The sequence below is a fragment of the Pituophis catenifer genome, unplaced genomic scaffold (assembly GCF_029215685.1).
Source record: "Pituophis catenifer annectens isolate HBS135680 unplaced genomic scaffold, rPitCat1.0.hap2 SCAF_4, whole genome shotgun sequence".
Classification (NCBI taxonomy): domain Eukaryota; kingdom Metazoa; phylum Chordata; class Lepidosauria; order Squamata; family Colubridae; genus Pituophis; species Pituophis catenifer.
The window spans coordinates 80,144,165-80,172,115 of NW_027256884.1; the positions used below are offsets into that span (position 1 = coordinate 80,144,165).

The window sequence follows — 27,951 nt, forward strand, 5'->3', positions numbered from 1 at the left end:
CTGGATAGAAATGTATCAAATGCCAGAAACTGAGCTTAGGGCTAAGATCTTATGCAATTATAATGCAAGTGCATGATTCTGGAAACAGAATATATGACCAGAAGTTGGCATAAATCTGTCAAGGAAAAAATCTTGTCAGATTTTCTTTCCCAGGCACTGAGTACATTAAAGCCATCTATTAAGGATGCTTAAAATTGGACTTCGCACTGAGCAGGAAGTTGGATTCAGTGGCCTAAACAGTTCTTCCAATTCTTTTAGTTCTATCATTGACCAATAAACCCTTCAGAACTTGCTATGCTTTATGGAGATTAAGTGATATTTTTTTAAAAAATACTGCTTGCTAAATCTCTTATATACCACTTCATAGTGCTTTGAAGCCCTAAGGGGTTTTACAGAGTCAGCATATAGTATTGCCCTCAACAATCTGAGTCCTCATTTTACCGACCTCAGCAGGATAGAAGCAGGGGTGGGTTCTAACCGGCTTTACTACCGGTTCTCTTTGTGCGCATGCTTCACGCGTGATCGCCTCAAGTCACGTGCTTTGCGCAAGCGCATTGCGAATCTGCCCAGCTGAGGTGCAGCAATCCGCTCTGCCGCACCTTTCAGCTGGGCGAAAAAAGAAGAAATATAAGGTCGGAATAACGGAATAACTAACCAGTTCTGAACCATCTTAACAAGAGTTTTACAGTATAATATAAAAATCAGATTATGAAATAGCTTGGTCAAAACTTCTAAACAGCATTTTCCCCCAAAGAATAGAGGTTGACAAAGTGAAATTACAATTGCTTCTAGCTACTTGTTCAGCTAACACAATTCCACATTGCATGAACGAAATGAATAATGGTTTTTCATTTCTTCTCCAGATATTTCCAATTGTTAAACAAGTCAGACTCAGAATTGAGGCTTGTAATAAATCAACATGAAACAGTTCTTTTATATCTCACATTGCTCTTAAATATGGAATAAGCAATTCATGATGATCTGCTCAAATTGAGATGATTTAAAGAATTATTGTTTCATGAAAAGTGTGTCCAAATCTCTTATAACCCCCAAAGAGAACAGCGGAGGAAATGTATGAAATAAGCATGCTTAGATTTGTGCATGCACCTACATATTTATACGTGTTGTGTAGTTAAAAATTTAACTTCAAATTAACCATTAAAATACCCAATAGTACAATAATAGACACATTTATTTTAAAAAATGATAAATGCAAAATATGAAAGTAACCTTTTAAAGAGTTTTATTCAAAGTCAATATTTGTTTCTTTAATATATTATATAAATGTATAAATAATGTCATTTCCAGAGTTCTGCTTTAATAGTATGAATCAGTTGGTATGCATCAATTTTACAATGCCAAATTTATATAAAAATGAAGATATCAGAAAGGATAGTTTTATTGCATTAAAAACACTGGACTATGAAAAGTTAAAAAAAATCAACTGGAATTAAGGGTTGTTTTTATACAATCTTTATGCTTTTACGTTTGAATTTCTAACATTCTGCCCAAAATATTTAAAACTATTTTAGCATGCCTTGATGCAAATATTGTTCAAAGTCAGAACTGAATTCTCAAATTTTACCTGAGTTTCTTATACTGTATATTGTAACTGATATATTTCAAGTTGATGATTCAGTTTTTCAATGTATGCATGCAAAGCAAAAACTTGACACAATCTCCTAGAGATAGCTATTTAGGTGTTAAGCTACCTCAGATTCTCCCACCCCAAAATTAGATAGTAGAACTTAGACTTGACAATTCCTGTAAAAATAGGAATTAAACCTGGGAGTCCCATTCACAAGCATTGAAGTTTTTAATCAAGATGCAATAAAGGTTATTTTCATTGCTTTCCTAGTCAGTGATCCATTCTTTCATATACCTTATCAATAAATTTTTGAGGGACAGAAGCCCCAACCACCAGACTGTGTTAATTCAGTCACAAAATTAGCCAACCCAGTTATATAAACATATAATTTAGAATTTACAGCGAATAGTTTTTTAGAAACAACTATATCAATTGTTTCAAAATAGGCTTAAGTTATTTCTCCAGAGCAGTTTTTTATATTGTATACCCAACAGATTTGGCACTGTTAACTGATTTGTCAAACAAAAAGAAAGAAAGAAAAAAAAGAATGAGGTGGACCTAAAGAATCAAAACGTGATTCTCAGAAAAGAAACACATTTGTACTCTTCAAGAGCAAGAGTTTCATTAAATGCACACAACACCTATAATGCCAGCTAAAGGCTTTTAAGGACTCATTCCCTATATGATCAAAAGAGAAATGAATACATGCAAAAGAATTCATGCATATTTAGAGGAAACTTCCACAATGAAGTTAAAAGTCTGTAAGCGTTGCAATTCTTAATGCTAGTTTGTGACAAGTATTTGTGAACATCACTGCAGCTTTGAATGATCTTGAAATCACTCTATGAGGTAGTGTAGTTTTCTGTTAATACATGCTGGTTGTTAGTAGCACTGCTTGGATGGTGTATTTGGCCAAATATTTACTATGTAGATTGACACTATATATTAGAAATACAAACTTACTTTTCTAGAGGCTAAATTGGTTGCTAAACTTAACCAATATCTGAGCATACCAGAGAAGATTGCAGGGTACTCAAATAGTAAATATGCTAGGCAAAAAGTTGTCACAGAAAGATGATTGTGTTCCAAACACAGTTACAAAAACTTATATGTTCTGAGGTAGGAAACAAAGAATTCCATTGGCTTTTAAATTTTGTAAACCAGAAAAAGTATTTGAGGTTCAGTAGATAAAGCTTCTATTATTAAGAGCACTATAGTATTACAGAATTTATACAGACTTTCTGTAATTAATACAATGCAGCATTGGCTACAGTAAAATGTTCTAATTGCTTATTTTAGTAGTTAAAATTATTGAAGCTTTAAAGTGGCTTGTTTTTATAACTGAACTGTAAGATACTGAATTTGAACAGCTACAATTAGCTTTACCCATAAAAGTAATTTATTTAAAAGAGGATTTTCCCAACATGCCCAACTTGGTCCCACAATTAATAATAAAAGTTAAAATCCTTCCAGAATATGTGATCATTTCATTTATCCTTATGAAAACCACATCAAACTTTAAGTAGGAAGCACAAATTAACATAGTCTATTATAAATATTTTTATCTGGAGATCATGGAAGGACAGCAAGCTGTCAAGAGTAAGCACATCTGTAGCATAGTGAACTAACATTCTCAAAGATTTAGATTCTTGAAGTGCTTTGTTTTATTATCAAATTCTTAACACACCTAGACTGGAATTATCAATAAATGTAAAGTACTGGATGAAACAAATTACTGCCTTCCATGGCACTGGATATCTGGAGTAACAAAACTGTGTGGATTTCTTTCTTTTACACTAAGTATATTGCATAATTTTTACATTAGAGAAAAGCCCATAATTATGTTTAGGTTTGCTTGAGGTTGATGGATATGAAATGCAAAATTAATGCAGCTGCAGTTCTACCTTCTTACTTGACGACTCAGGCCTCAATCATGCTAGGCTGAATTTTAAAAAGGATTATTCATCTGTAGTGCATTTATCAGTCATTTGTTGACAAAAATCTGTGATACCACTACCACTCTGCACACACTGTTCCAAGCACAGTGTTTTCTCTGATATTCTTATAGGAACTGGACATAATTCTTGTGCTTGATCATATCCCGCATCATAGCCTCCTTTCATATGTTGATAGCTAGAATGCTGATCATTAGATGATATAACAGAAAGACCGGCAGATAATTCAACACACAATGGTACTGTAGATGAAATATCAGAAGGTGCTGCTTGTTCCTTCTCAGGAACCAAAAATGAAAGTGGACATTCAGAGGCCGAGTATTTTGCAAGAATCTGGATTTGCTCATGACTCAGCGCTGCTTCCTTGAATACTTGCTGGCAAAGTCCTGTTAGATTCTGTTTTGTCTCAGCCAGTGTGAACAAAATGTGATCTTTTTCCTTCAATAAGTTCTCTTTTTCATTTTGCTGCAAGAAAACAAAGAAGTTCTGAGTTTGGTACTGAAATATTGAGTGGGCAAGTTTCCACTAAGGCAGAATTATATTTTAGTTTGTTTTGGATTTGAAACCAGTGATAATAAAGATTGCTTGGAGTACAGGTAGTCCTCAACTCACGACCACAATTGAGCCAAAAATTTATGTTGTTAAATGAGACATTTCTTTGGTGAATTTTACCCCATTTTACGACGCTTCCTGCCATAGTTGTTAAGTGAATCACTGTAATTGATAAGTTGGTAATATGGTTGTTAAGTGAATCTGGCTTCCCCATTGATTTTGCTTGTCAAAGGGTTGCAAAAAGTGATCACATGACCTTGAGAAACAGCAATGGTCATAAGTATGAACCAGTTGCCGAGCATCTGAATTTTGATCACATGATCATGTGGATGGCTGCAAAGGTTGTAAGTATGAAAAATGGTCATAAGTCACTTTTTTCAGTGCTGTTGTAACTTTGAAGAGTCACCAAATGAACTGTTGCAAATCAAGGACTTCTTGTACATACCAATTCCTTTTCAAGCACAGTATTAATCTCACTTAACTGTACAATAAGAATATATAGTATTAACACAATTAAACCATAGAAAAGGAACCCTAAGTAAATACAAGGCAGTATAAACCAAACAGTTCATTGGTCATCAACATTGAGCATTGTTATGTATAAAAAATATACAAGCACCCAAGATAGTTGCTGTCAGTCATGTCAGTAGTATTGGACTACATGGATCAGGGCTTATATGAAAATTTCTGAAGCAATTCTAGAAAGCATATGCTTAGCAACCAATCAAATAAAAATATATCTATATTCTGATAGAAATATGATCACTAAAAAGCTACTTACTGACATTTTTATATTGAAAAGCCAATGTCATAATATGGAGCAAAGGCATTATTACTTGTTTACATGATATTTAGTATATTATTCTAAAGTGTGATGAAGCTTTCTATTAAGAACAAAAGCAAATGAAACGTTAACGATTTTCCTTTTTTGAACAGTCAATATTTTAACTTTGATATGGGGATTATATAATGTAGCAAGTATCACCAGCACCTCTTTATTTAACAGCTGTCACTTTGCTGTCAGCCCCATGGAATCAGGTCCATAACTGAATATAAAAGTTATGTAGGCCAAATTGTTTTCCCAGAAAATCTTGCAATTTCTTCAAAATATTAGTAAAAGAGAGAATTTATATACCTCAACAAAAGAAAAATAAAGTTAGACATATTATCTAGAGAAACTGCTCTCTCAGGCCAATAGTTTTTTTCCAGATTTTTGTCAATAAATGAGTTACAAGTCAAGAAACTTTTTGAAAAATCTTGTGCAAGTGAAAATAATAAAAACGCTGGCAGGAAAGTAAACTATTTCATTTCAATCAGCGACAATAAATGAAATCAGTGCAGATACAGTGTTAGTGCCAAGTAAGCAAAATATATTCAATATTTTCCAATAGCTTGAGAGAGGGGAAGGAAGAATCAAAATGTTTATTACCATAATTAAAGATAACCACATATATAGTCAATTTACACAGAATCAAGGATTTATTTGAATTTTTAAATGAATTTATTTATTCATTTCACTTTGGCAGCTACTAATTCCAGGCCCACTATGGATGGTTCCCAATATAAAAACAGTACAAATACAGTGAATAGAAATGCAAGGGAAACAAACAAATTGGCAAATTCAGAGAACTATGTCAGAACATACATCACATATAACAAACATATCTTAATTGAACAAAACTATCCATACATACCAATTTTTCTATTTCTGTTTCAAGGTTTTGTATACAGTCTAGCTTTCGTTTACGACAACGCTGTGCTGCAATTCTATTTTTACTTCGTCTTCTAATATCATGGATACAATCTAGCTCTTCTGGAGTCAATTTGTGCATTTTCAGAAATGACTGGAAATCATTTCTAGAGAGTGAAATGATCTTCTGTGGATTAAATGGCAGCTTTACCTGGAAGATATAGATATTTGATTCAAGTTTCACAACTTAAAAGCATTCAAATCTGAAACCCTGAAACCCTATTCTTTTGCAATCAGACTCATCTCTCAAAACATTTTTCCAAAGTCATACCACTAAACATTCTATAACACAATAATAGTTTTTTCTTTAAAAAAAATCCAATTCCGTTACAGGTAATTAACCCACTAGTACATTTTAAAATGTACTAAGATGCTGAGCTTGAAGATCAGAAGGTCAGCAGTTCAGTGGTTCGAATCCCTAGTGCCACGTAACGGAGTGAGCTCCCGTTACTTGTCCCAGCTTCTGCCAACTTAGCAGTTCGAAAGCACGTAAAAAATGCAAGTAGAAAAATAGGGACCACTTTGGTGGGAAGGTAACAGCATTCCATGCGCCTTCAGCATCAAGTCATGCCAGCCACATGATCACAGAGATGTCTTTGGATAGCACTGGCTCTTTGGCTTAAAAAACGAAGATGAGCACCGCCCCTAGAGCTGTAAATAACTAGCACACATGTGCGGGGGAACTTTTACCTTAAATGTTTGATTTGTCAAAATCCATCTCCCTGCCACAGATAAATAATTAAGTCTTGCTGATTAGAACGATCATATTGAATTGTTCCCTGACCTTGGAAGCCAAAACTGGAAATGTTGTTGTTGCTGGTGAAAAAATGTGCCTGCCTCTATTTATACATACCTTTGCAAAGTCCTTAGAACACAGCCACCACAAACATAAGACCAGTTGCTCCAGTTTATAATCATAAATAAAAGGTATACAAATGAGGAGGGTAGACTGTATTCATATTCTTAAAAGAATGATTGAATGAAGAACATAAAATTGAAAAATCATGCAAGGGTAATATGAAAGCTGAATATGTAGCTATGTAGAAAGATTCTGGTAAGACAACAAATGCATATTTTAATATTCAAACTGACAAATATGTATTCAAACTGACAAATATGTACATCAATATAACGTACAAAAAATATTGAAAAACAGAAATTTTATTCCATTGGATAGTTTGTGTCATAGCAATGTTACACCCCGCAAAACCAGCATGTAGTGAAAACCCAGCTTAAATAAGAATGGATTTTTTTTTTAAATCTCCAATCTCTTTTTTCATAGTGTTTTTTCAATTTCCACTGTGTTGGTTACCAAAATTTCAGGGACATCTTCTTTTCAGTTTGAATACATTTCAACAGCACAATTTTTAACAAAGAAAAAGAAAGACTGTGCAGCCTCACCTCACATTCCTGTTCTCTTGCAGAAAAAGATTCACTGTCGCCCTCTGTATCCGTTTCAGAATCCTCTTCCAAATTTATCACACACGAATAAGGACACTGCTCAGGTTGTTGTTCTGGAATACAGTCTCCACTATTAACTTCAGTAGTGCCTTCAGTACTGAGATTACTGATGAAGGGACAAGTGACAGAGCTCAATGTTGTAAAAGTTCTTGGAGGGCCATTCTCTGGACTGTCAGTGATTCTGATTCCTAACCAAGGACATTCAGTTTTCTTTTCTGAACAGCTTTGTTCTGAAAATTCTTTTGGCAATGCAGGAGACAAGTTTATTTGATATGCTGTATCTGTGTTGTAAACATCACTCCAAAATCCTTTTGCTAACTGTTCTGCTATCTCTCTCTCCACACTGCTTCGATGGCTAGGTGATGTACTGTTCACATTTCCCTGCTCGTACAAATTAGATTTTGGAGTTGGGTCCTCAACAGTGTTTTCACTTATTGGTTTGCAATTTTCGGCTCCCACAGCAATGGCATTTTTTTCAACCACTGCATTGCTCTGCATACCATTTAAAGTTAAATTGCAGTATTGATCATATGCGTTTAAGAAAGAAGCAGAATAAAGTCCATGAGTAGCCACAGAAGAATTATGGTGGACAAAGTGAGAATCTGTCTTTTCTGCTAAACATTCAGCACTCTTAACTGGAGGGGCCATTTCATTCGTGAAATCTTCGTTTCCATTTTCTTCCATTGCTACCTGAGTATCTTCACATTTTGCATCTGAATGCACAACTGTACATTCAAGAGTTTTTTGTATAGCACCAGTAATATTTGATTCAGCCTGATGAATAGTAGTACCAGATGTTACCTGAATTTCATTAATACTAGGAGGACTGGCTTCTAAAAAAGGGATTTTATCAGTCTCCAAAGCTTTTTTAAATTTCCTGTATTTGGGGCAGAGGGACTCTACTTTAAAAAACTTATCCTTTTCTGATACAGGGTCATGGATTCGATTAGAACTATCTTGCAGTTGGGACACTGCTGAATTTTGTTCAGTACTGTATGCCTTCAGCTGAGAATTTTTGCCACATTCATTTTGCATGATTTCATCCTCCTCATCAATTTCTAAATCTCTAGCATCAACGCTTTCCATTTTACTGTATTGTTTCTGACAACTTGGTTTACAACATTTTGGTTTTCGGTATTCCTGCTGTCCTGATTTATGATCCAGAAACTTGAATTTAAGGAACTGAAAACAAGATTCTTCGATGTCATGTATTCCCAAGAACTCAGCACATTTGCAAACTTCAGCCACATTGTCCTTATCTAAAATAAGTTTGGAAGTATAAGCGAATTGAAGTAAAGGTTCAAATCCTTTCAGTGTAACCTGTTCAGTTGAAGAAAAGACATATGCATATTTATTATGAAAATGATAAAAGATTATGTATTTGTACATATTAAAAAATGGAACAAATAATAATATAATAACATAATATAATATAATATAATATAATATAATATAATATAATATAATATAATATAATATAATACAATATAATAAATACAATACAATACAATACAATACAATACAATACAATACAATACAATACAATACAATACAATAATATTAATTTGTCCAGAAATAAGGATAGGTTTGGTCTTTCTTGGTCTGTTTTCTATAAGCTTAAGTATAGCTAAAAATCCTCTTTCATATTGCAGAACTGACCTAATTTCTGGCCAATATTAATATGGAGAAATCCAAGAAAGTAATCAGAGACCAAATCTTACGAAAAAACAAATGATACTTTTTTTTTATTATTCCAATTACAGATTCTTCTACTCTGACCTGGAAAATGAGTATGTTAAAAACATTGTATGATTCCATAGCTAAAATTTTTGGTTATAATATAATGTATAAACAATAGGAAAATATGTCAATTAGACTGTAATTTACATTGAATTATAATCTAAAAGAAAACTTTTATAAAAATGAAGCGATACCTAATTGCTGAGAAACTGTCAAAGACATGCAAAGCTATTTCAAATGTTTGTTACATAGTTTAATTGTAAAGAATGTCATCTTTGGTGGACTTGTGACAAAGCAAAAAACATTCTGGACAGATTTATATTTTAATTCAGAAGATTTTTAAAACATGTATAAAATTGAAACCAGAAGTGTTTCTTTTAGGTTGAAAAAAAGTACAACTTTGTTAATATACATATTGAGCGCAGCGAGAATTGTATATATGCAAAAATGGAGGGTTTTATCACTTTCTACCATGGAAGAATGGATGGAAAAACTGATAAGGGTGGAAGAGATTAGAAAATTAATTGTGTTAATTGAAGAAAAGAATGTATCCTAGTTTTGTTTCTACTTGGAAATCACTTCTGGACCTTATGATGGAAACAGGAAAAAAAAGGAAACTTTGATTTTGGGTTTTGATGATTAGTTTGTTGTTATAGAAATGGCTGGTATTTACTATATATTTATAGTACAAAGTATATAGTATATATAGTACAAATTTAAGATTGTAACTGTACTTTGTATTTTACTGTACTGAAAACAATTGGAAGGCACTGCTTTTTTCCCCTCCTATCTTGCACCTCCTTCTCCATTCTTTTTTCTTCCTTATTATCTTTGTTTCTATTTGTACGTTATATAATAAACTCTAATAAATAAACATACACATAAAACAAGCTACTTCTACTAAAAATGATCACTGCACTTATTTCAAGGCTCTTTAGAATAGTTTGCAAAAAAAAAAATATTCGAACGTCTTTCTAAAGCCAATGTAGAATAAACATTCAAATGACATTTCAAGTTTGTTTCCTCACTAGGTTCCTCCACAACATATGGAGGAGAGCTGAGAAACTTTTATTTGGAAAAGATTCTATAAATACAAAATACAAATTAACTGTCTTTCAAATAGATAAATTGCACAATAGAAACCCAAAATAAACCTGTGACCGGAGCCTATATATTTTGGATTATATATGAATTCCAAAATACCAGTCATGGATATGCAAAACAAGATTAAAATGGAAACTTTGGGCCAAACCTTTTGTTGTGGCTCTGTCCTCCGAGCCTATCTTATCGGAGGAAGAAGGCTCCGAACATGAAGGAGAGGAGACGGCCAGGCCTCCGTCTCCAGGACCCTCCTCTCTGGCAATGCCTCAGGTGTCTCCCGAAGGAGAAGAGATTGGCCAGGAGCCAGGTGTTTCCGAGCCGTCAGATAGTGACGAAGAAACATTGTGGTTGGACCCACGCCAGCGTCGGAGAGACAAGCGTGAGCAGCAGAAAAGGAGGCATGCCAGAGATTAAGCTGAGTCACTGGACCACACCCCACAGGCTATAAAAGGGAGTGTGGTGGCCATTCGGACTCTGTGACGGACAAAGCTAATCTCTGGCGAGGCACTTGCACCTTCGGACACAACACCTATTTGTCGTGGATTTAATTACAAACTGGACTATTCAAACTGTGTGTATTTTTGTCTGTGTTATCGGAGTAAAAGCTTTTGGCAGGCAGCCACAGAGTTGCTGCCAAGTTCCTTATCACTGACGTTGTGTGTTTGAAGAGTTTATTTAACCCTCAGCTGGCTGGTTGGGTGTGTGCGTGGTACGGGGACAGAACACCTTTTAAATACAGGTAGTCCTCCACCTACGAACATAATTGGGACCAGAACTTCTGTTGCTAAGCAAGGCAGTTGTTAAGTGAGTCACGCCTGATTTTATTATCTCTTTTGCCACACTTGTTAAGCAAATTACCATTGTTAAGTGAATCACATTGTTAAGCAAATCTGGCTTCCCTCATTGAATTTGCTTGTCAGAAGCCAGCTGGGAAGGTTGCAAATGGCAATCACATGATCCTAGGACACTGCAACTGTTGTGAATACATGCTGGTTGCCCAGTGCCCAAATTCTGATCAATGATTGCAACAGTTGTAAGTGCAAGGACCAATTGTAAGTCACTTTTTCAGTGCAGTTGTGACTTTGAATGGTCACTAAATGAACAGTTGTAAGTGGAGGACTACATGTAGTCTAGAAAGCCTGACCTAAAGTATCAAGTTTATTTTAAGTTCATACTGAGGAAAACTCCATACAAAATATTTATTCAAAATTAGGGTTTGCTATTTAATCCAGTCCTTTAAAATCTACTAAGAGCTGTCACAGAGGCTACACAATTACACATTAAAACAACTTTTTCTTTCCAAAGAAAAATTATAAGTGAAACAGAAATATTCAAGCATTAACACCAATAGTCCACATCCATTTTTTTATTAAGAAAAAAAAAGTCATTCCAAATATTTGACTAAGAGAAAAGAAAGTAGTTTACTCATTACCTTTCTAAACATTGAACATCCGTAAAAGCCTTATGTGATTGAGAATAGTGGCTCATATGGCACAGTACATCCACACAATTATGACTATATTTCAGACAAATAGATTCATACATGGCACTCCAAAGTTTTCCCAAGCACAACCTGTGAGATAGGTTGGGCTAAGAATGTAAGTTTTCATGATTGAAAGTAATCTTGTTGCCCCAATCCTTTAAATAAGAAATGTTGGTACCTAAACAGCTATAGTATATAGGGTCTTCTGAAAGCAAAGACTTTACCTTTGAATTATTGCTTTTTTCAAGGATTCAATGTCATATTTATCATCCTTCTACTGGTATGTAATTGCAGTTTAGTAATGAGTTACAAAAAAAGGCTATAACTTATCAAAAAGCAGGCTAAATTGTGCTCTGAAGATTTATATAATATTTTGTACCTTTATTTATCACATTTCATGTCAGGTGCATGGAAATGCACCGCAATAAAATAATGTGTATTGAATTGGTTATATGTTTGACAAACAGCAATCCAAAAAATACTAAAAACCACCCAATTATTTGATATGAAAGCTGCTAGTGCTGATACTATACAACAAATAAGAGATTGAACAGTTACCTAACAACTGAATGCACATTTCCCTTCCATATTTAACTGGAAGGCTTTGGAAACCAAATCATACCTTAGCCCCCCGCTTCCCATGTGATATCCACACCCACTCATTTGGCCTTCCGAAACCTTTGCTCTGTCAATTGGCCTGGGACCCCAATGGGGGAGTGTCATAATGGAGGTGAGATAATGTACTGAAATAGTCTATCTCTACTCCCTGTATATCTTCTTCCTCCTTTCTTTCCCATCTTTCCTGACTTTTAGTAAATTTTTAACACTAATATTATTTTAATATTTTATCTTGTTTTTACTTGGTTATAAGTTACCTAAAGTTGCTTCTTGGCAAGATTGGCGGCATAGAAATTTAATAAATAAATCTCAGCTCTAATATACACAGGGATTTTTTTTTCTTAATTGTAAATAGTTGCTAGAATTCCTGTATCTTTATCTCATGCATTAGAAAAAAAATCTTACTAAAGAAAACTGAAAATTATGTTTGGAAAATTTTTTTTTTTATTTAGGCTGCTGCCAAACAGCCTTTTAATAAGACAAATATTTATTGCTGGTGATGTTTTAGCACTTAGTCATTTATTACAATACCTCATTTTTTAAAACTGCAACTGTTTTATTTATCTACAATGCTTTAAGAATTGTATATACAATGTGTATGTGTGTAAGAGGTGGGAGAGAGGAAGAAACACACACACACACAATATGCTGAATACTAGTAATCCATTATGGTTTCTTTTCAGGCCACAAAATACTGGAACTGTTTCACTTCAAAATTCTATACCACTGGACTCAATCCTAAATAAACCCAGTAAGTTTCAGCATCTTTTTAATGTTCCTGTTGCTTCCCCTTTTTCATCTACCAAATTGCTTTTCTCAAATAGATCCATGTTTTCCATTTTTCATAGTACTATGTTTCTTCTGAAATTAAGTAACAGCTAATGCCTTCCATTTTGAAAAGTATTTGTTCCAAATTCTTCCTTCTCAGTGCACTCCTGTGTTATTTAAATCAAAGGGCAAGAAGACTTTAGAAAAGTTTATCTGGAAGGCAAAGAATAATTTTAATTCTTTTCCTTTAGTTTCTCTTCATTCCTGAGGTACACTTGTGGTTTTCCTTTTCACCTAAAACTCTTTTGTTTACAAATTATTCAATTACAAGAGAAAAAACTAAAACAAAACTGGTTGGTGAAAGAAAGCTAAGGCAAGGAAGGAATTAAAATTGGAAACGAATTGCTTTGAGGAAGAACAAACTGTATCTCCCACCTATTTTGATCCTGATTTGGAAAACACAAGTGCTTGCTTAGCTCTGGTGGAACTTGCCTGAGAAACTTTCATATTATTTAATATAAAAAAACAGGCATTTGGTGCAAAACAAATTGTACAAATGGAACTGCAACACAATATTACAAACTGGTTTTGTCAAGGGAAAAAAAGGGGGGGGAAGCAGAATGATCTCTCTTAAATATACAAACTAATAACCTTAAAAAGAAAACAAATTTCTTCTTTTGGTCTTGCTTCAGTGATTATTATATTATTTGCAAAGACTTTATACTGAAATGGTTGGTTTGCTGAGAGATTAGGTATGTGGGGCATCTATTTACATTTTATGAATAATTACGATCTGCAATATTAATTCTTTTCCTTAATTCTGTGTTGGATGGGGAATAGTGTCTAGCTTCAAAGGAACATTTATAATGTTTTGCTGGAAATAGTATTTGCCTATACATTTCAGGCACAATTTGTGGATTGAGTTATTAATAATATGCATATTATTCTGAGTAACTTTAAATGTATAACAAAGTAAGATTATATAAGTACAAGTAAGTGTACTTACCTCTTCAGGTAAAATTATTACAAGATCTGATTCTAACTGACCCACAATTCTTGAACGAAAATAGACACTGCAGGCTGCAAGCACTGAACGATGGGCTCGAAATCTCTGGTCTTCTACTAAAATAGTAACATCACAAAAAAGATCTTCCTTTCTCTGTTCATCAAGACTAAGGAGAACATTGGTACTGTGTACTGAAGATTCATACGCAAAAACAACACTGTTCCTTTCACTTAAAGGCATTCTGTACAACAAACGTTGATTAAGGTCTCAAAGGAAAACATGCTTAGTCTCTTCACATCTGAAATAAATAAAATTTACAAAATGTTAAATATATTTAAGCCAACAAAGTGTGTGACAAAGTGATGGTGAATGCCACTTCACAAAAGTTTAATATCACCCAAGTCAAAGCATACCATTTCCACTCTGAACACACAGCCTGGAGAAACCACTCATTCTTATTATTATCACTATTTCAAAAAATATTTTTTCTTTCCTTGGATTGTAGGAATTTGCTAATGTTAACATTTTTAAGTTGGAACAGTTTTAATCTTGCTGCCTGTTTGTACCTAATCAGATTGTGTCCTTTTATTTATTTTAGTGCACTTTTTATTATTCTGCTTCGACGTTTTATATTTAATTATGTGGTGTGCTTTCCTCATAACGTTAATCTATTCATTTTTTTTAAAAAAATAAAATCTATGTTATAACTGTAGAGCGTGTTTTATATTTTTAAATCCATCCGAACAAAGGCTTGTTTTTTAAACATATCCAAAGTCTGATCAATTTTCATAAACCTTTGTTTGCAACCCTATTATTTAAATTTAATACTATCCGCTGTTCCTGTTTTCACCCTCTGCATAAAGTTAGTTGTGTAGCAATAAGGGTAACATGCTTGTACTTATTGCTATCCTATAGATTACACTCACTTAGATACGAACAGATACAATATTTTATACACAATTCTGAAGTGGTAACCAGAATTAGCAGAACTGAGTAATATTGGATGAGAATACATTAAAGTGGCTTACTGTTGTTTCATTTAAGTTACATTGTACAAATGAGGTTCTGACTTATAAATTGTTACAATAACAATTGCCTGTTTCTATCAATTCTATCAATAATGCTGCATTTACACTGCACAGACTTATCAATTCCCACAAAGCATTAGCCATTTTGGCTAGAAAATTCTGCTGATGTAAAATCATATTGAAATAGAACTAAATATGAAAGACTGTTTCACTTCTCAGTGTATTTTCTTCCATCTATTCATCATAAACAGATATTGCCAGACAGAATTGCAGAAGCTAATCAGGAAATGTACCACTTGATAGAACTCTCTAAATCTAAATGAAGATCAGTGAGGCACAAATCTGTCAATAAGCTATCTAAATGCCAGATACATGAAGAGCAATTTTGCTCTATTTTCTAGTGAAGATATATAAAAGCCATACCCAATCATTTTCTTTCCTGTTCTTTCAAACATAATTATGGAATAACACTAGTGTTTTTCCCATCAAGAAAAAATTGCATTTGCCTTTTCATCACATGAATTATAAAGACATATTTCAATTTATAGGCAAGTTGAACCACTTTTTCCTTCTGAATCATCCTAGATAAATAAATGTTGTTGATGCAGAACAAATTGGGCAAGTGGAACTACAATGCAATGTTACAAACTGGTTTGTCAAGGGAAAAAAAGGGGGGGGGAAGGGCAGCAGAATGACCTCTCTTAAATATATGGATAAATAAGCTTCAAAAGAAAACAAATTTATTCTCTTACTCTTGACTTAGTGATTATTATACTGTATGGCTACTTGCAAATACTTTATACTGAAATGGTTGGTTTGATGAGAAATTTGGCATGTGGGATATGCATTTGCTTCTTGTTGATGCTGAGTTTAGGGATGCATTTAAAAGTCTGAAAATACAATTTGTGTTAGTTTAGCTGGGCCCAGTACATATGGAAAGGACACTGGTCATGTTGGCAAGCTTTTAATAACTTGGCCCCCAGTGGGAGCAGGTTGCATGCTATTTCACTATCCATGCTATTCATTCATGGATTTCTTTTCCCAGCCAGCGTAGCAATTCCTTTATAAACATCAAAAGAAATCCTAGATATACTATAGAAATGGAAAGAAAAATCATTTGAGAGGTGACAATCATCTGAACACAGGCTTGGTTTTTAAACATTTGAACAAATGAAGAACAAGAATATAATATAGTGTAAACCACTGTGATTCTGTCTCATTCGGTGGTATAAAAATATACATTAATTTAATTAGGTTCCATGTCGGAGACTAGAGTTCTCTATTCTATCAGTGTTGCCTAGGATGCGACTGAGTGCTTTTCTGGTTAGCTGACCTTTCAACAATTTTTCTGCAATATCACTAGCTGGTATCAGTAGTATGGATTTATAACCATAACACTAAGATTAAAAACAAGTTAGATCGGAATTTCACTGCCCAGAATCTCTGAAGCGTTTCATGGTTTGTTCTGATAAAACAGAACAAATTCAATGTTTTTAATGTTGTTCTATTGCAATGCAGCCACAACTTAGAGCACTGCAACTTTCATGCTTATCCTCAGATGGACCTTATATTCCTCCATATGACATTGTACTCCAAATCCTATCATTCATTGCCACTATTATTAAAGATAACTGTAATGCAAAATATAGAACCTGCCCCGCATCCTACTTTAAACTGAATATTCAAAGTCTCTTAGATGCGAAAGAGAAACAATCTTGAATGCTTTGCTAGACCACATATTCTAAAGTGATTTGATGTATTCTGTATTTTTATACTGTTACTAAGTTACAGAAAATAAAAAATGAAAGACAAGGCTAAGAAGAATCCAGAAAAATATGAGATCTTGCAGTTATCATTACTGAGGTTAAGAAAAAATCCAAACACAGAATAAACTTTGGATGACCCCTGACAAGAGTAGGATGAGACTTGTGAAACTAATGTACAATCTGGCACTTCTGAAGGTTAACTCACAACTCTTGCTCAAAGAGCAGGTGGTACTTATGGTTAGGAGGGCCTTTAACAGCTTCCTCTGTGTGCCACTTGCACCCGTTCTTAGTTTGAGATGCTCTATTCACAATCGTTTATGTCATAATCATCTCCAGATAGGACTATTGTAAAGCACATGGGTCTACATGGGTCTGTCCTTTAGGAGTATCTGGCAGCTTCAACAATTGCAGATTGCAGCTGTAGGACAGGTATGTGTACCTCCAAAACAGCACATGCCATACCTCTGCTGTGTAAGATGCACTGGCTCCCAGTTTGCTTCTGGTTCCTGTTCAAAGTGTTGGTTTTCATCTTTAAAGCCCTTCATGGCATGGGACCAGGTTATCTGAGGGACTCTTTCCTCAATTATTGTTGCTCATCCCATTAGATCTGATAGAGAGGGCATGCTATAGATTGCATTGGCTAGGGACTTACACTTGGTGGGCTCCAGGAGGCAGGTCTTTCATGGCACTGGCTAATGGAACATTCTTCCCCAAAGAGAGGCTAACTCCATCCCTGTTAATGTTCTGAAATTCCCTCAAGACCTGGATAGATCATCAGGAGCTCCCATGGGATAAGTAACAAGAAGATGATTCCATCACTGCAGTTAATATTTACTCCCTTCTGTGCCTTTAGTTTTTTAATATCTTGATTGTTTTTACATTTTTAATAACGACTGCTTTATATTTATTGTTTTACTTCATTGTTGTATGCTGCCTACTGGCCAGAGTCACTTCTTTGGGAGGTGGCCCGCCATATAAATTTGATAGGATGATATATTATTATTATTATTAGATTATAAGTATTGTACATTTTGACTACCTCTGGAAAGCTTAAATATTAACTCTCTTTTTTGAACAAGCACGTTGCATTGCAAGATTATGCATATATTCACCATGAATCATTCAGTTCAGAAGAAAATCCCAATCATGCAGTATTAAAATGAAATAATCAATTAATAAGAGATTGACTGCTTGGTATCAGCATTCGAAATTATAAACACAATGAAAGTATCCATAAACCACCTAGACCTGTGATGGCGAACCTATGGCACGTATGCCACAGGTGGCACGTGGAGACATAGCGGTGGACACACAAGTGTTGCTCTAGTTCAGCTGCAGAGCGCATGTGCACACCGGCCACCTGATTTTTGGGCCTTCTGGGCCCACCAGAAATCAGGAAACAGGCTGCTTCCAGCCTCCGGAGGGAGGCCCATTTTTTGCTCTCCCAAGGCTCCAGAGGCTTTCTAGGAGCCTGGGGAGGGTGAAAATGGCCTTCCCCACCCCCCCCGGAGGCCCTCCGGAGGCCAGAAATGGCCTGTTTCCCAACTTCCAGTGGGACCGCAAGGACGAAAAACGGGCCTACCGGACCCACCATGCCATCGTGTGCCGAAAACAGGGGAAGCGCGGGGGGGGGGGTCACATGCACATGTACGCATTGAATTATGGGTGTGGGCATGCACACGCATGACCCCCCCCCCGTGCTCCCCCACTTTTGGCACATGATGGCAAAAAGGTTAGCCATCACTGACCTAGACCCTCCCCATGGATTTATTCAGAGAAGAAAATGCACAAATAAATAATAAAGAAATAAACAGCAGTCTTATCATACAAAGTCAGAAATAGTTTTGAATATAAATCCTTAAACAGATATTCTGCCAAGATTAAACAATTATCAGCAGTTTCACCCTGTGAACCTCTATATAGCAGTTCTCTTTTCTTTTGTTTTTTTTTACAAAGCTTAGCCTTTGTTAAGCTTAGCTTAAGCAAAGCTTAGCTTTTGTTAAACTATTCTGTTTAAAAAAAACTATTCAAATTATATTTAAAAATACATAGGTTTCTATAAATATTCCACAATGTTTTTTTACCTTTCATGAAAAGTAGGACTTAACATTTCAATAAACCTAATTACAAAAGCTTGATATCCAGATCATACTAGTACTGCAATTGATATTCTTTTCACCTTTTACGCTTCTGTTTGTCCAAAAGTCAACGGATGTTAACTGTTGATGAATTTTTAGTACTGCTGCCAGGGAGGGGGGGGGGGTTCTCTCATTGCCAAACTGTGTAAAACCCAAGAAACTATTGGTCATGAAATCTTACTTAACAGTAACAAAATTAGTAGAAAAAAGTACTTATTTCAGCAGCTTTTTAAAGTCTAAATTAAAAATATTTTCTTTGTGATACAACTTATCATCCCAGATAGACATAGCATATTAATTTTATAATGAGAAAAAAATGCTCATTTTATAAATTCAGATAAACAACAAGCATCAGCCTTAAATGACTGTGGAATATCTAACCCCACCTCCAACCACCTTCCCTTTTATGGACAAATAGATATGTTCCAGTTGAGTGCTAGCAGTAGTTAAGAGTTGCTGATTCATTATGTTATGCTGACACGGCATGAAACAGCATTTTACTAAAAAGAAAAACAGACTTGGCTACTGTGCCACCTTACAATTTAAATGCAGTCAGTTAATATGACAAGTAATTTGGAATCAAAAATATTTTGCTTATTTTTCTCCTTATATATAAAATGTTATAAACATATTTTTAATAAATTCCTTCTGCTACTGGAAGACAGTCACTGCATGACTGCAATCTATATTGCAAAACCTAGACTATACTAATGGATTTAAAATATCTGATTTCTCATTAGACATTACTATCTACATATTTAAGAGATCAGAGGTATTGAATTCAGGAGAAAAATGGTGCAACAGAGGAATTAAAAGTGTCCTACTAATGTATGGGAAATCACATTCAGCTACAATGCTCACTAAATCTTTCAACCTAACCTACTTTATGGATTTACTGTGAATATAAATAAATAGGAGAAAATGAAAAAAATGTGTTTCCCTTAAAAGAAAGATAGGATGTCGCAATTAAGAAGTAGGGGAAATAGCACAGATTAAAATGGCAAAACTGCTATGCTTCTGAAATATAAAAAGAGACAAAATACAATTTGTTCTTGGCTCCCAAATATAGATAGTAACAATTGTTTAAGTGACTGGAGGTCAGACTGACATAGAAACCCAGCTTTCAACTTTCAGTGTAAAACTCAGTGAATAACACTGGACTAGTTACTTAACCTCATCTATTACACTGAACTGTTGTAATACAATGTATATAAAAGTGATGGTTTATAAAATATATACCACTTTGAGGTCTTTTTAATAAAAGATATATGTGCAATCATAAAAATATCTACAAATTATCTCAAAATATATTAAAGTTTTTACCTATTGGAAAAATGCAGAATATTAGAAACTTCATCAGGAAAGAAAAGAGTACTTTAAAAAAAAACCCTATCCCAGAACACAACACAGAAATTAATAGGAGAAAAATAAGGTTGCCTTTCCTCATTTCCTGCTAATCAGTAAATATGAAATATGGACACATTGGGCATACAATTTAAAGAATTGTAAGCCCTGAAGGCCTGAACGTAAGTTCTATGCCTAAAATCATTACATAGGAAGACATCATCTATTTATAAGCTAAAACCCCTCAATCATAAATGGGTAGGGTTTTTTTTTTGCCGGTCTCAAAAAAACAGCCTTCTGTTTAGAATTATAGTTGTAAATATAGAAAAGAAAAAGGAATATCTATAGGAAATGAGAACAATATATAAAATGAAGACAAGGTAGTTATCAAGGTAGTTAACAATTGATTAGAAATAAAAATAAAGCTAAGGCTTGTAACAAATGCCCAAAGCAATGAAAGTCTTTATTGGATATGTCAGAAGATAAAGAAAGACCAAGAGGTTGTAAGGTCTATTACCGTGATGGCGAACCTATGGCACGCATGCCAAACGTGGCACGCAGAGCCCTCTCTGTGGGCACGTGTGCAGTCACCCCAGCCCAGCTCCAATCACGTTTCTCCATCACGTTTCAATCAATTCCAACTTCTCGCGAAAGAAAAAGATCTCACGAAGTTGGACTTGATTAAGCTTTTTCACTCGTGCGCTTCACAATGGGGAGACAGGATCCCGTCCTCCTGAAACCCACTATGACGCTGAGCCACAATGTGACCCTGCGTCATCTCGGCTCGGCAAAAAAAAAAAGCAGTTTCTTTTCCTGCAGAACTGCTGGTGTTGGGATGCCGTGCCTCCCCGCTGGCCAGCTGGGCTACTCCAGGCACTTAGCTTGGAACCTATTAGCTCCATCCCACCCTTCGCCTCAGCGAGTGGCGCGCAAAAGTTCAGGTGGGCTCCTTGAGAGATGAAGTTTTCAGGGGGCTGATCTAGAACCCAGGCTGGCTACAACACAAACCTTCATTCTCGGCTTTGAGATTCCTAGCTACAATGAGCAGCAAAGCTAGGTTTATCCCCCTGCGCCGATCCGGCAGACAAAACAGGAAAAGGAGGCAGAAAGAGTTCTGCTGCCAAGGTACACGTCGGAGAGGGGCAGAAATTCCAACTTCAGTTTCCTGGTGCGGCGCGGGGCTTTGGGCGAAGGCTGGAGGGAAGGACTACTGGCTCGTTCGTGCTCTCCTTCCCCAATCTAGCTTGGCACAGGTGACAGCGCAACTTACATTGCTCTTTCCAAGCCCACTGTCAATGAAGCTGGGCACCAGTGAGGGCTGGCTTTTTACCTAGCTTTGTCCAGCTGTCAGAAGGAAAATGGACAGGGGCTTGGGGAGGAAGTCTGCATCAAGCTAGACTGGGAAAGCTGGCCATGAGAGGAAGAGAAGCCAGGTGAGCCAGAGCCAGACCCTTCCCGGGTCCTCTCGTCCCAGAAACAGCAACCTCGCACTCTCCCCTTCTCTGCTAGCTCCCTTCTTCACATGGGATCGCCCAGCATGGGGAACAGAGAGGGAAAAGGCGGCAGCATTCCTGCATGCTGCCGTTTCTGTGTGGCATTCTCCCCTCAATGCTAGCGGCTGCAGATGCCCCCTTCTCCCTCTCTGTTCCCGCTGCTGGGGGATCCCGTGCGATGAAGGGGCCTAGCAAAGAGGGGAGAGTGCAAAGTTGCTGTTTCTGGGACAAGGGTACCCGGGAAGCATCTGGATCCAGCTCACCCAGCTTTTCTTCCTCTTGCAGCCAGCTTTCCCTGTCTAGCTTGATGCAGGCTTCCTCCCCAGGCCCTCATCCGTTTTCTCCCCCGACAACCAGACAAAGCTAGGCAAAAAGCCAGCCCTTACCGGCACCCAGCTTCACCAACAGCGGGCTTGGAAAGGGCAATGTGAGCTGTGCTGCCACCTGCGTCAAGCTAGACTGGGGAGGGCACCGTGAGCGAGCACCGAAGAGACCGCGGAGGAGGGAAGCCAGGCAAAGAGGCGAGCGAGGGGCATCTGCAGCATGCCAGCCCTGGCAGACTTTCTAAGCCTGCCTAAAGCAGGGAGGGAGGGAGGGAGAGCAAGAGAGATCTGATCTAACCTCTATATGTGTGTGAGTGTGAGTGTGAGTGTGAATGTGTGTGTGGGGTGTGTGTGTGAGAGAGAGAGATATCTGATCCAATCTCAGAATGTTATATCAGGGCTGGCGGCGATGTGCTCTCTCTCTCTCTCTCTCTCTCTCTCTCACACACACACACACACACACACACACACACACATGCAGGTTGGATCTTTCTTTCTTTCCTCCCACCCCACTCCCACCGGAGACCCCTGGATTCCCTCCCCAATCCTGCCTGGCCCATACAGGCACCACCCACGAGTGATGTAGAGTTGTCCACGGCCAGTCACATGACACCCCCCCCCCGCCACACACCCTCAGTCATTAGGAAGAACTGGTTGTTAAATTATTTGACTCCTACCACTGATAGTAAAACCTTATTATTCAGGTTAAATTGCCGTGTTGGCACTTTGCGATAAATAAGTGGGTTTTGGGTTGAGTTTGGGAACTCGGTCCCTAAAAGGTTCACCATCACTTGTCTATTATGAATAGAAAAGGGTAAAGTAAATAATGAGTAATGGCAAAAAGGCAAATGTCTTAACTTCCTACTTTAGATTTGTCTTCTCTCAAAAAAGAAATTAAGATCTACCTGGCTGTTACTAGGCCACTGATGGAAAGAGAGAATAGTAATTTAGGACAGAAAAAAGCATTTAATTTAAACAAATTCAGCTATCCTAAGAGAGGAGACAAACAGAGTTGATCAAGGAATAAATGCAATTTTTGAGAACGCCTACAAAACAGGTAAGGTCCCATAATATAGTAGAGAAGAATAAGCATTGTCCCAAGGAGGACAACTGGAGAAATTACAAATTTGACAGGGCTAAAATAGTGACATTTAATAGGAATAAAAGTAACATTTTAGAAAGAAAAAAAAATGTCAGGGACGAGTGTAAAAGGAGAAAGATCTAGCTTGGCAGTCATATTTATGAAAAGGATGTGGATATTGTAATAGTTTAGAAGTTAAGTATGAACCTACTGTGTGATGCAGATGCTAAAAAGGAAAATGTTATTTAAGAATGCATTAACTAAAAGAGTTCATATCATAGGAATTAATTACCCTATTTCAGTCTGATTTTATTAGGCATCATTTGGAATACCATGTCCTGTTTTGAGAACGAAAATTTACTCTACACTAATTAATTTCATAGCTACCAAAATAGTGGAGACTAAAGGTAACCTATGAAGAACTATCAAAGAGGTGTTTAGCCTCCAAAAGAAATTACTGAGAGAGCCATAAAAGTAGGTTTCATATATCTAGAAAGCTGTCATACATAGGAAGAAGCAGACTTCTTCCCTGTGACCCTAGAGCAGAGGACCAAAATCAATTAATTTTAACTATAGGGAGCTAGATTCAGATCAGATATTAAGGAATAATTTTCCAAAGACAAGATCTGTCAACTAGTGAAATAGATTGCTTTATAAAGTGATGTACTCTCCTTTAGTGGCAGTACAGGTAGTCCTCAACTTACAAAAGTTTGTTTTAATAACCATTCAAAGTTACAGGGGCACTGAAAAAAGTGACTTATGACCGTTTTTCACACTTATGACCATTGCAGCATCCCCATGGTCACGTGATCAAAATTCAGCCGCTTGGCAACTGGTTGATATCTATGAGAGTTAGTGTCCCTGGGTCATGTGATCCCCTTTTGCAAACTTCTGACAAGCAAAGTCAATGGGGAAGCCAGATTCTCTTAACAACTGTGTTACTAACTTAACAATTGCAGTGATTCACTTAACAAGTGTGGCAAGAAAAGTTGTAAACTGGGGCGAAAGTCACTTAACAAATTTCGTACTTAGCAACATAAATCCTGAGCTCAATTGTGATTTTAAGTCGAGGACTATCTGTCAAAAGAATATTTGCGGTTCCAAAATGCACAGGTTCAAACTGAATCCTGAAGTACAGGACATTCACTTTGTGAATCTGTTTCTTCTGCAGGAATAACCGCATTCAGTCCAAATTGAAAATCTATTCCACAATGTTGACCAGATCCCCTTTTCTTATCATTAGGTTTAAGTTTATATTTCTCCATGCAATCTCTCACCATTAATTCTGGTTAATTCTGAATTACAACAAGTGATTTGTGTTTAATTACAGAATTGGAAGCTAATAGAAAATAAATATAGGGACAGATAATATTGGACCATTAAATTCCAAGTAACTACTTCCATCTATTAATGCACACGTTGAATCTTATGCATAAAATGTGGAATCCATTGAAACACAATTTTGCACTGAAACTGATTCTTTGGAATCAGCTTTGAAATTAATACTCTAATAAGGCTGGTTCATTAGTGTCATAAATTTTCTCTCAACCAGGTAGTTTAGAATAATATAGTTTATGGTCCTAAAGGCTGTTGAAATATCTAGTAGAGCCAATAGGATTAAATTCTGCCTGTCAGATTTCAACATAAACTTAGATGTTATCATACCCTGTAGCATATTTTCTCAAATATAGACTTGTGGAGACTGGCTATAAATTGGGGGGCAAGGAACGGGGTCAGGAGTTCAAAAAAATCAAACATTTTACTACCTCTTTTTTGAAGCCGAAAGGAATTGTTGCAATGAGGAACTCACCACTATTCCTATTTATTCAGCCAGTCCACCCACGCCCGACTTTTAAAAGTAAAGGAGAGCAATGGTCAAATACACATATAATGTCAAAAAATGATTGTAGATGAACCCTATTTTTAATTTAGTTCACTGTCAGGCCATGTACTTTACAGTCACCAGTCAAATTTGGTCAGATCAAGTAGAAGAAAGGACTCATGAATTATTGTTAATTACCTGGGGCACTTCTCCATTTTAGAGGTAAACATAAATGACAAGTAAATCCCCAATAATCAGCAAGAAGCCATTCAAATCCAACAGCCTTCTGGGTAAACTATCTTAATTAGTTCTCTTGCTGTAGTTTTGCATATCTTAGTAAGTTCAAAACCTAGATATAATGATAAAAAATTACAAAAATGTTCCTACATATACAGATTATTTCTATGCAGCCAATGAAGAAAATAAAACACTACGTGTACCCTATGATTTGTATTTTGTGCTTTCATGACTGGACCTGGGTTTGGTCTTGGCTGCCATTGTTTTATTCCATTGTATTTTTGTTTGGTTTTCATACTACATGCATCATCCAAATGTGCAATTATGAGATATGCAATATAAGTTGATAGAATAATAAATAGAAGAGACTGACAAATGTCATAAAGTCCATAAAATGCTGGGTAATTCACAAAAGAATTGCTATTTTTTATGTTGAATTACTCAAAAAACATTCTTTGCTTTCAAATTATGCTGTCCAGTTTGGGATGGGAGACAGTTTAATAAGACAGGTGGTATATCAACAGACTATGTCTCCAGCACTCACCTCCAGATACACTCATTAAAAATTGGAATATTGGGCACCTGACTATAATGGAATATTATATCTAGAGTAGTCCCACTGTGCTATAGGCAGCAAATCAATTTAATATATTTTGCTGGCCAGATCTTTGTCTGTTATGTACGATCAATCACTTCATAAAAGTTAGAAGTTATTGGCTCTCCAATATCAGCCATTCATGATACAAGCCAAGCTGACATACTAATCCAACATTAAATCTTGAATCATCTCTTTCTTCACATTTATCAACGGTCAGTAGCAATTCAAGAAAACTCTTGTTGTCTTAGGGTTCTTTTGTAAATAACAAAGTATTCCTTACATATTGCCAAGCTAAGCAAAATGATATTTATAGTTATTGTTTCAGTAATAATAAAAGATAGGGAACATTCAAAATATGGTTTGTCAGAATTAAATGCTTTTTTGAAACTGCTAAATGTAATATGGAAAAGTGGAGAAATGCAAGGAAGTGGTTCCTACATTTATCTTGACAAATTTTGCATGAATCTGCTAATTTTTTTACAAAGCATACTGAAGCTTTGTGACTCAGTGATCATATAAATTAATCTGAGTCCCCACTTACTTATAAATCGACTGATCATATCTTCATATCATATAGCATCAGATCATTTTAAACAATCACATTTCAGCTGGACCAAACAAATTTTCTCCCACGACAGATACATTTTGCTATTTTCTTCATAGCTTAATCAAATTGGCACCCAGGTTCTTGAATTAGTTATTGCTACATACCAATTCCTCAGAAAAATCTCCAAGCTCCAGTCTCATTGCACAGTGCTCATTTAGTATGATGGTATATTTCGTTTCTTTTCAAACTTGTAAAGAAAACTGCAAGACCTAAATTACTCCCTCTTTGTGTAAAAAAAAATAAATTTCTGTTGACGGCAAATACACTCACTTGGAAGCAGCCTAATTCTTTTGTCGGAACTGAAACTTAATGTGTTTAGGATCATGCCCATCAAAGCTGCTTTGATCCTATTCGCCTCAAAGCTAGTTAAAATGAGTTATATGAAACCTAAGTCTTGTTTAGACGGCGATCTGCACCAATCCTCTAGTTATAAGGTGGCAGGTTTTACTTCTTTCCCAGGCTACACACAAAACAGTGCATCCGCTTTTACAGCCGAAAGGGCTCCCTGTGAATCCCTACCGCAGTTACGTTAAGAGGACTCAAAACGGCTATACCCCACAGACAGACCCTCCACAGTAACAAAGTTAATTTACGCGCGGTAACTCAATCCTGGCACTCAGGGCTTTTTTTTTCTTTTCTCTTTTTAAATTAACGCGCTGTCCTACAGTCCTACAGTTTGCCCCCAGCAGACATCCGAAAGACCACAAGCGCACAAAACCTCGGACGCCACCATCCCTTCTCTGCCCAAAGCCGCCTTTCCCTGCCGCCGGTCCGCCTTCCGCTAAATCTTCCCATTCTTCAGCGGGCCGCAGCGGGGTCGACCTTTCCCAGCCAATCGAGAAGGGGGTGGGGGGGGAAGCAGACGGACAGGCAGTGTAACGATCCGATAACAGGCGCGCCTGCGCTCTACTGGTCCTCTCCTCCCCTTCTCTTCCGTCCCTCGGCCATCCAGGGAGCCCGTTTTGCCCGCGCGCCAAAACCCCACGTCCGTCTGTCCGTCCCCCACTCCGGCCCAGCCCGAGCTCTCCAAAGCGAGCGTTTCCTACCTAAACACTCCTCCTCGGACAGCTCCGCCGTGCCTTCGCTACGCTCTCGGTCAACCGACTACAGTCAGGTGACAACATCATAGCCTCCTCCACCCTCTCTGAGCCGATTGGACGCCGATTCCAGCTGACATCACTATTCTCAATTCCCCCCCCCCTTCCTTTCTTTCCTTCCTTCCTTCCTCCCTTCCTTTCCCTGGCGTTAAAGTGCCCCGCATGCGCGCATGTGCCTGTTTTTGCTTCCCGCGTCCTCCCCTGAGTCCTCCCCCGCCCCCCCCCCGCCCCCGTTGGCCTTCTGGGCGTGTTTGAGATCTCTAGACTTTTTTTCTGAATGGGCGGGGTTGCCCGGCCAGTTCTGCGTAAACGTCGGTTGGGGTTGTTGAGTGCTTTAACTGCCTTTCCCCTCTGCGGAAAACACAAAACTCCTGGCTACTGTCAGTCAATGCAAG

General features: G+C 36.7%; 1 protein-coding gene across 3 annotated transcripts; it reads right to left on the bottom strand.

The window, feature by feature from the left end:
* Positions 1-1,226: 1,226 nt before the first annotated feature.
* Positions 1,227-27,682, bottom strand: BACH1 (BTB domain and CNC homolog 1). 3 transcript variants are annotated; one of them, XM_070942623.1, is made up of 5 exons: positions 27,506-27,682; positions 14,023-14,320; positions 7,247-8,626; positions 5,790-5,996; positions 1,227-4,008 (listed from the first exon to the last, which is right to left on the bottom strand). In XM_070942623.1, exons 2-5 carry the CDS (start codon positions 14,260-14,262, stop codon positions 3,547-3,549), a joined length of 2,289 nt encoding a protein of 762 aa, XP_070798724.1. In that variant the 5' UTR covers positions 14,263-14,320; positions 27,506-27,682; the 3' UTR covers positions 1,227-3,546. The 3 variants fall into 3 exon arrangements, with proteins under 3 accessions (XP_070798724.1, XP_070798725.1, XP_070798726.1); XM_070942624.1 differs by having other exon boundaries at positions 26,564-27,682; XM_070942625.1 differs by lacking the exon at positions 27,506-27,682 and adding an exon at positions 25,216-25,289.
* Positions 27,683-27,951: the final 269 nt, after the last annotated feature.

Bases quoted from the DNA above. Each gene is read 5' to 3' on its own strand.
- BACH1 (XM_070942623.1), bottom strand. From the start codon at position 14,262: ATGCCTTTAAGTGAAAGGAACAGTGTTGTTTTTGCGTATGAATCTTCA. The intron at 5,997-7,246 runs GTGAGGCTGCAC...TATATCTTCCAG, and splicing joins CAAGAGAACAGGAATGTGAG to GTAAAGCTGCCATTTAATCC. The intron at 4,009-5,789 runs GTATGTATGGAT...GTTTTCTTGCAG, and splicing joins AAACAGAAATAGAAAAATTG to CAAAATGAAAAAGAGAACTT.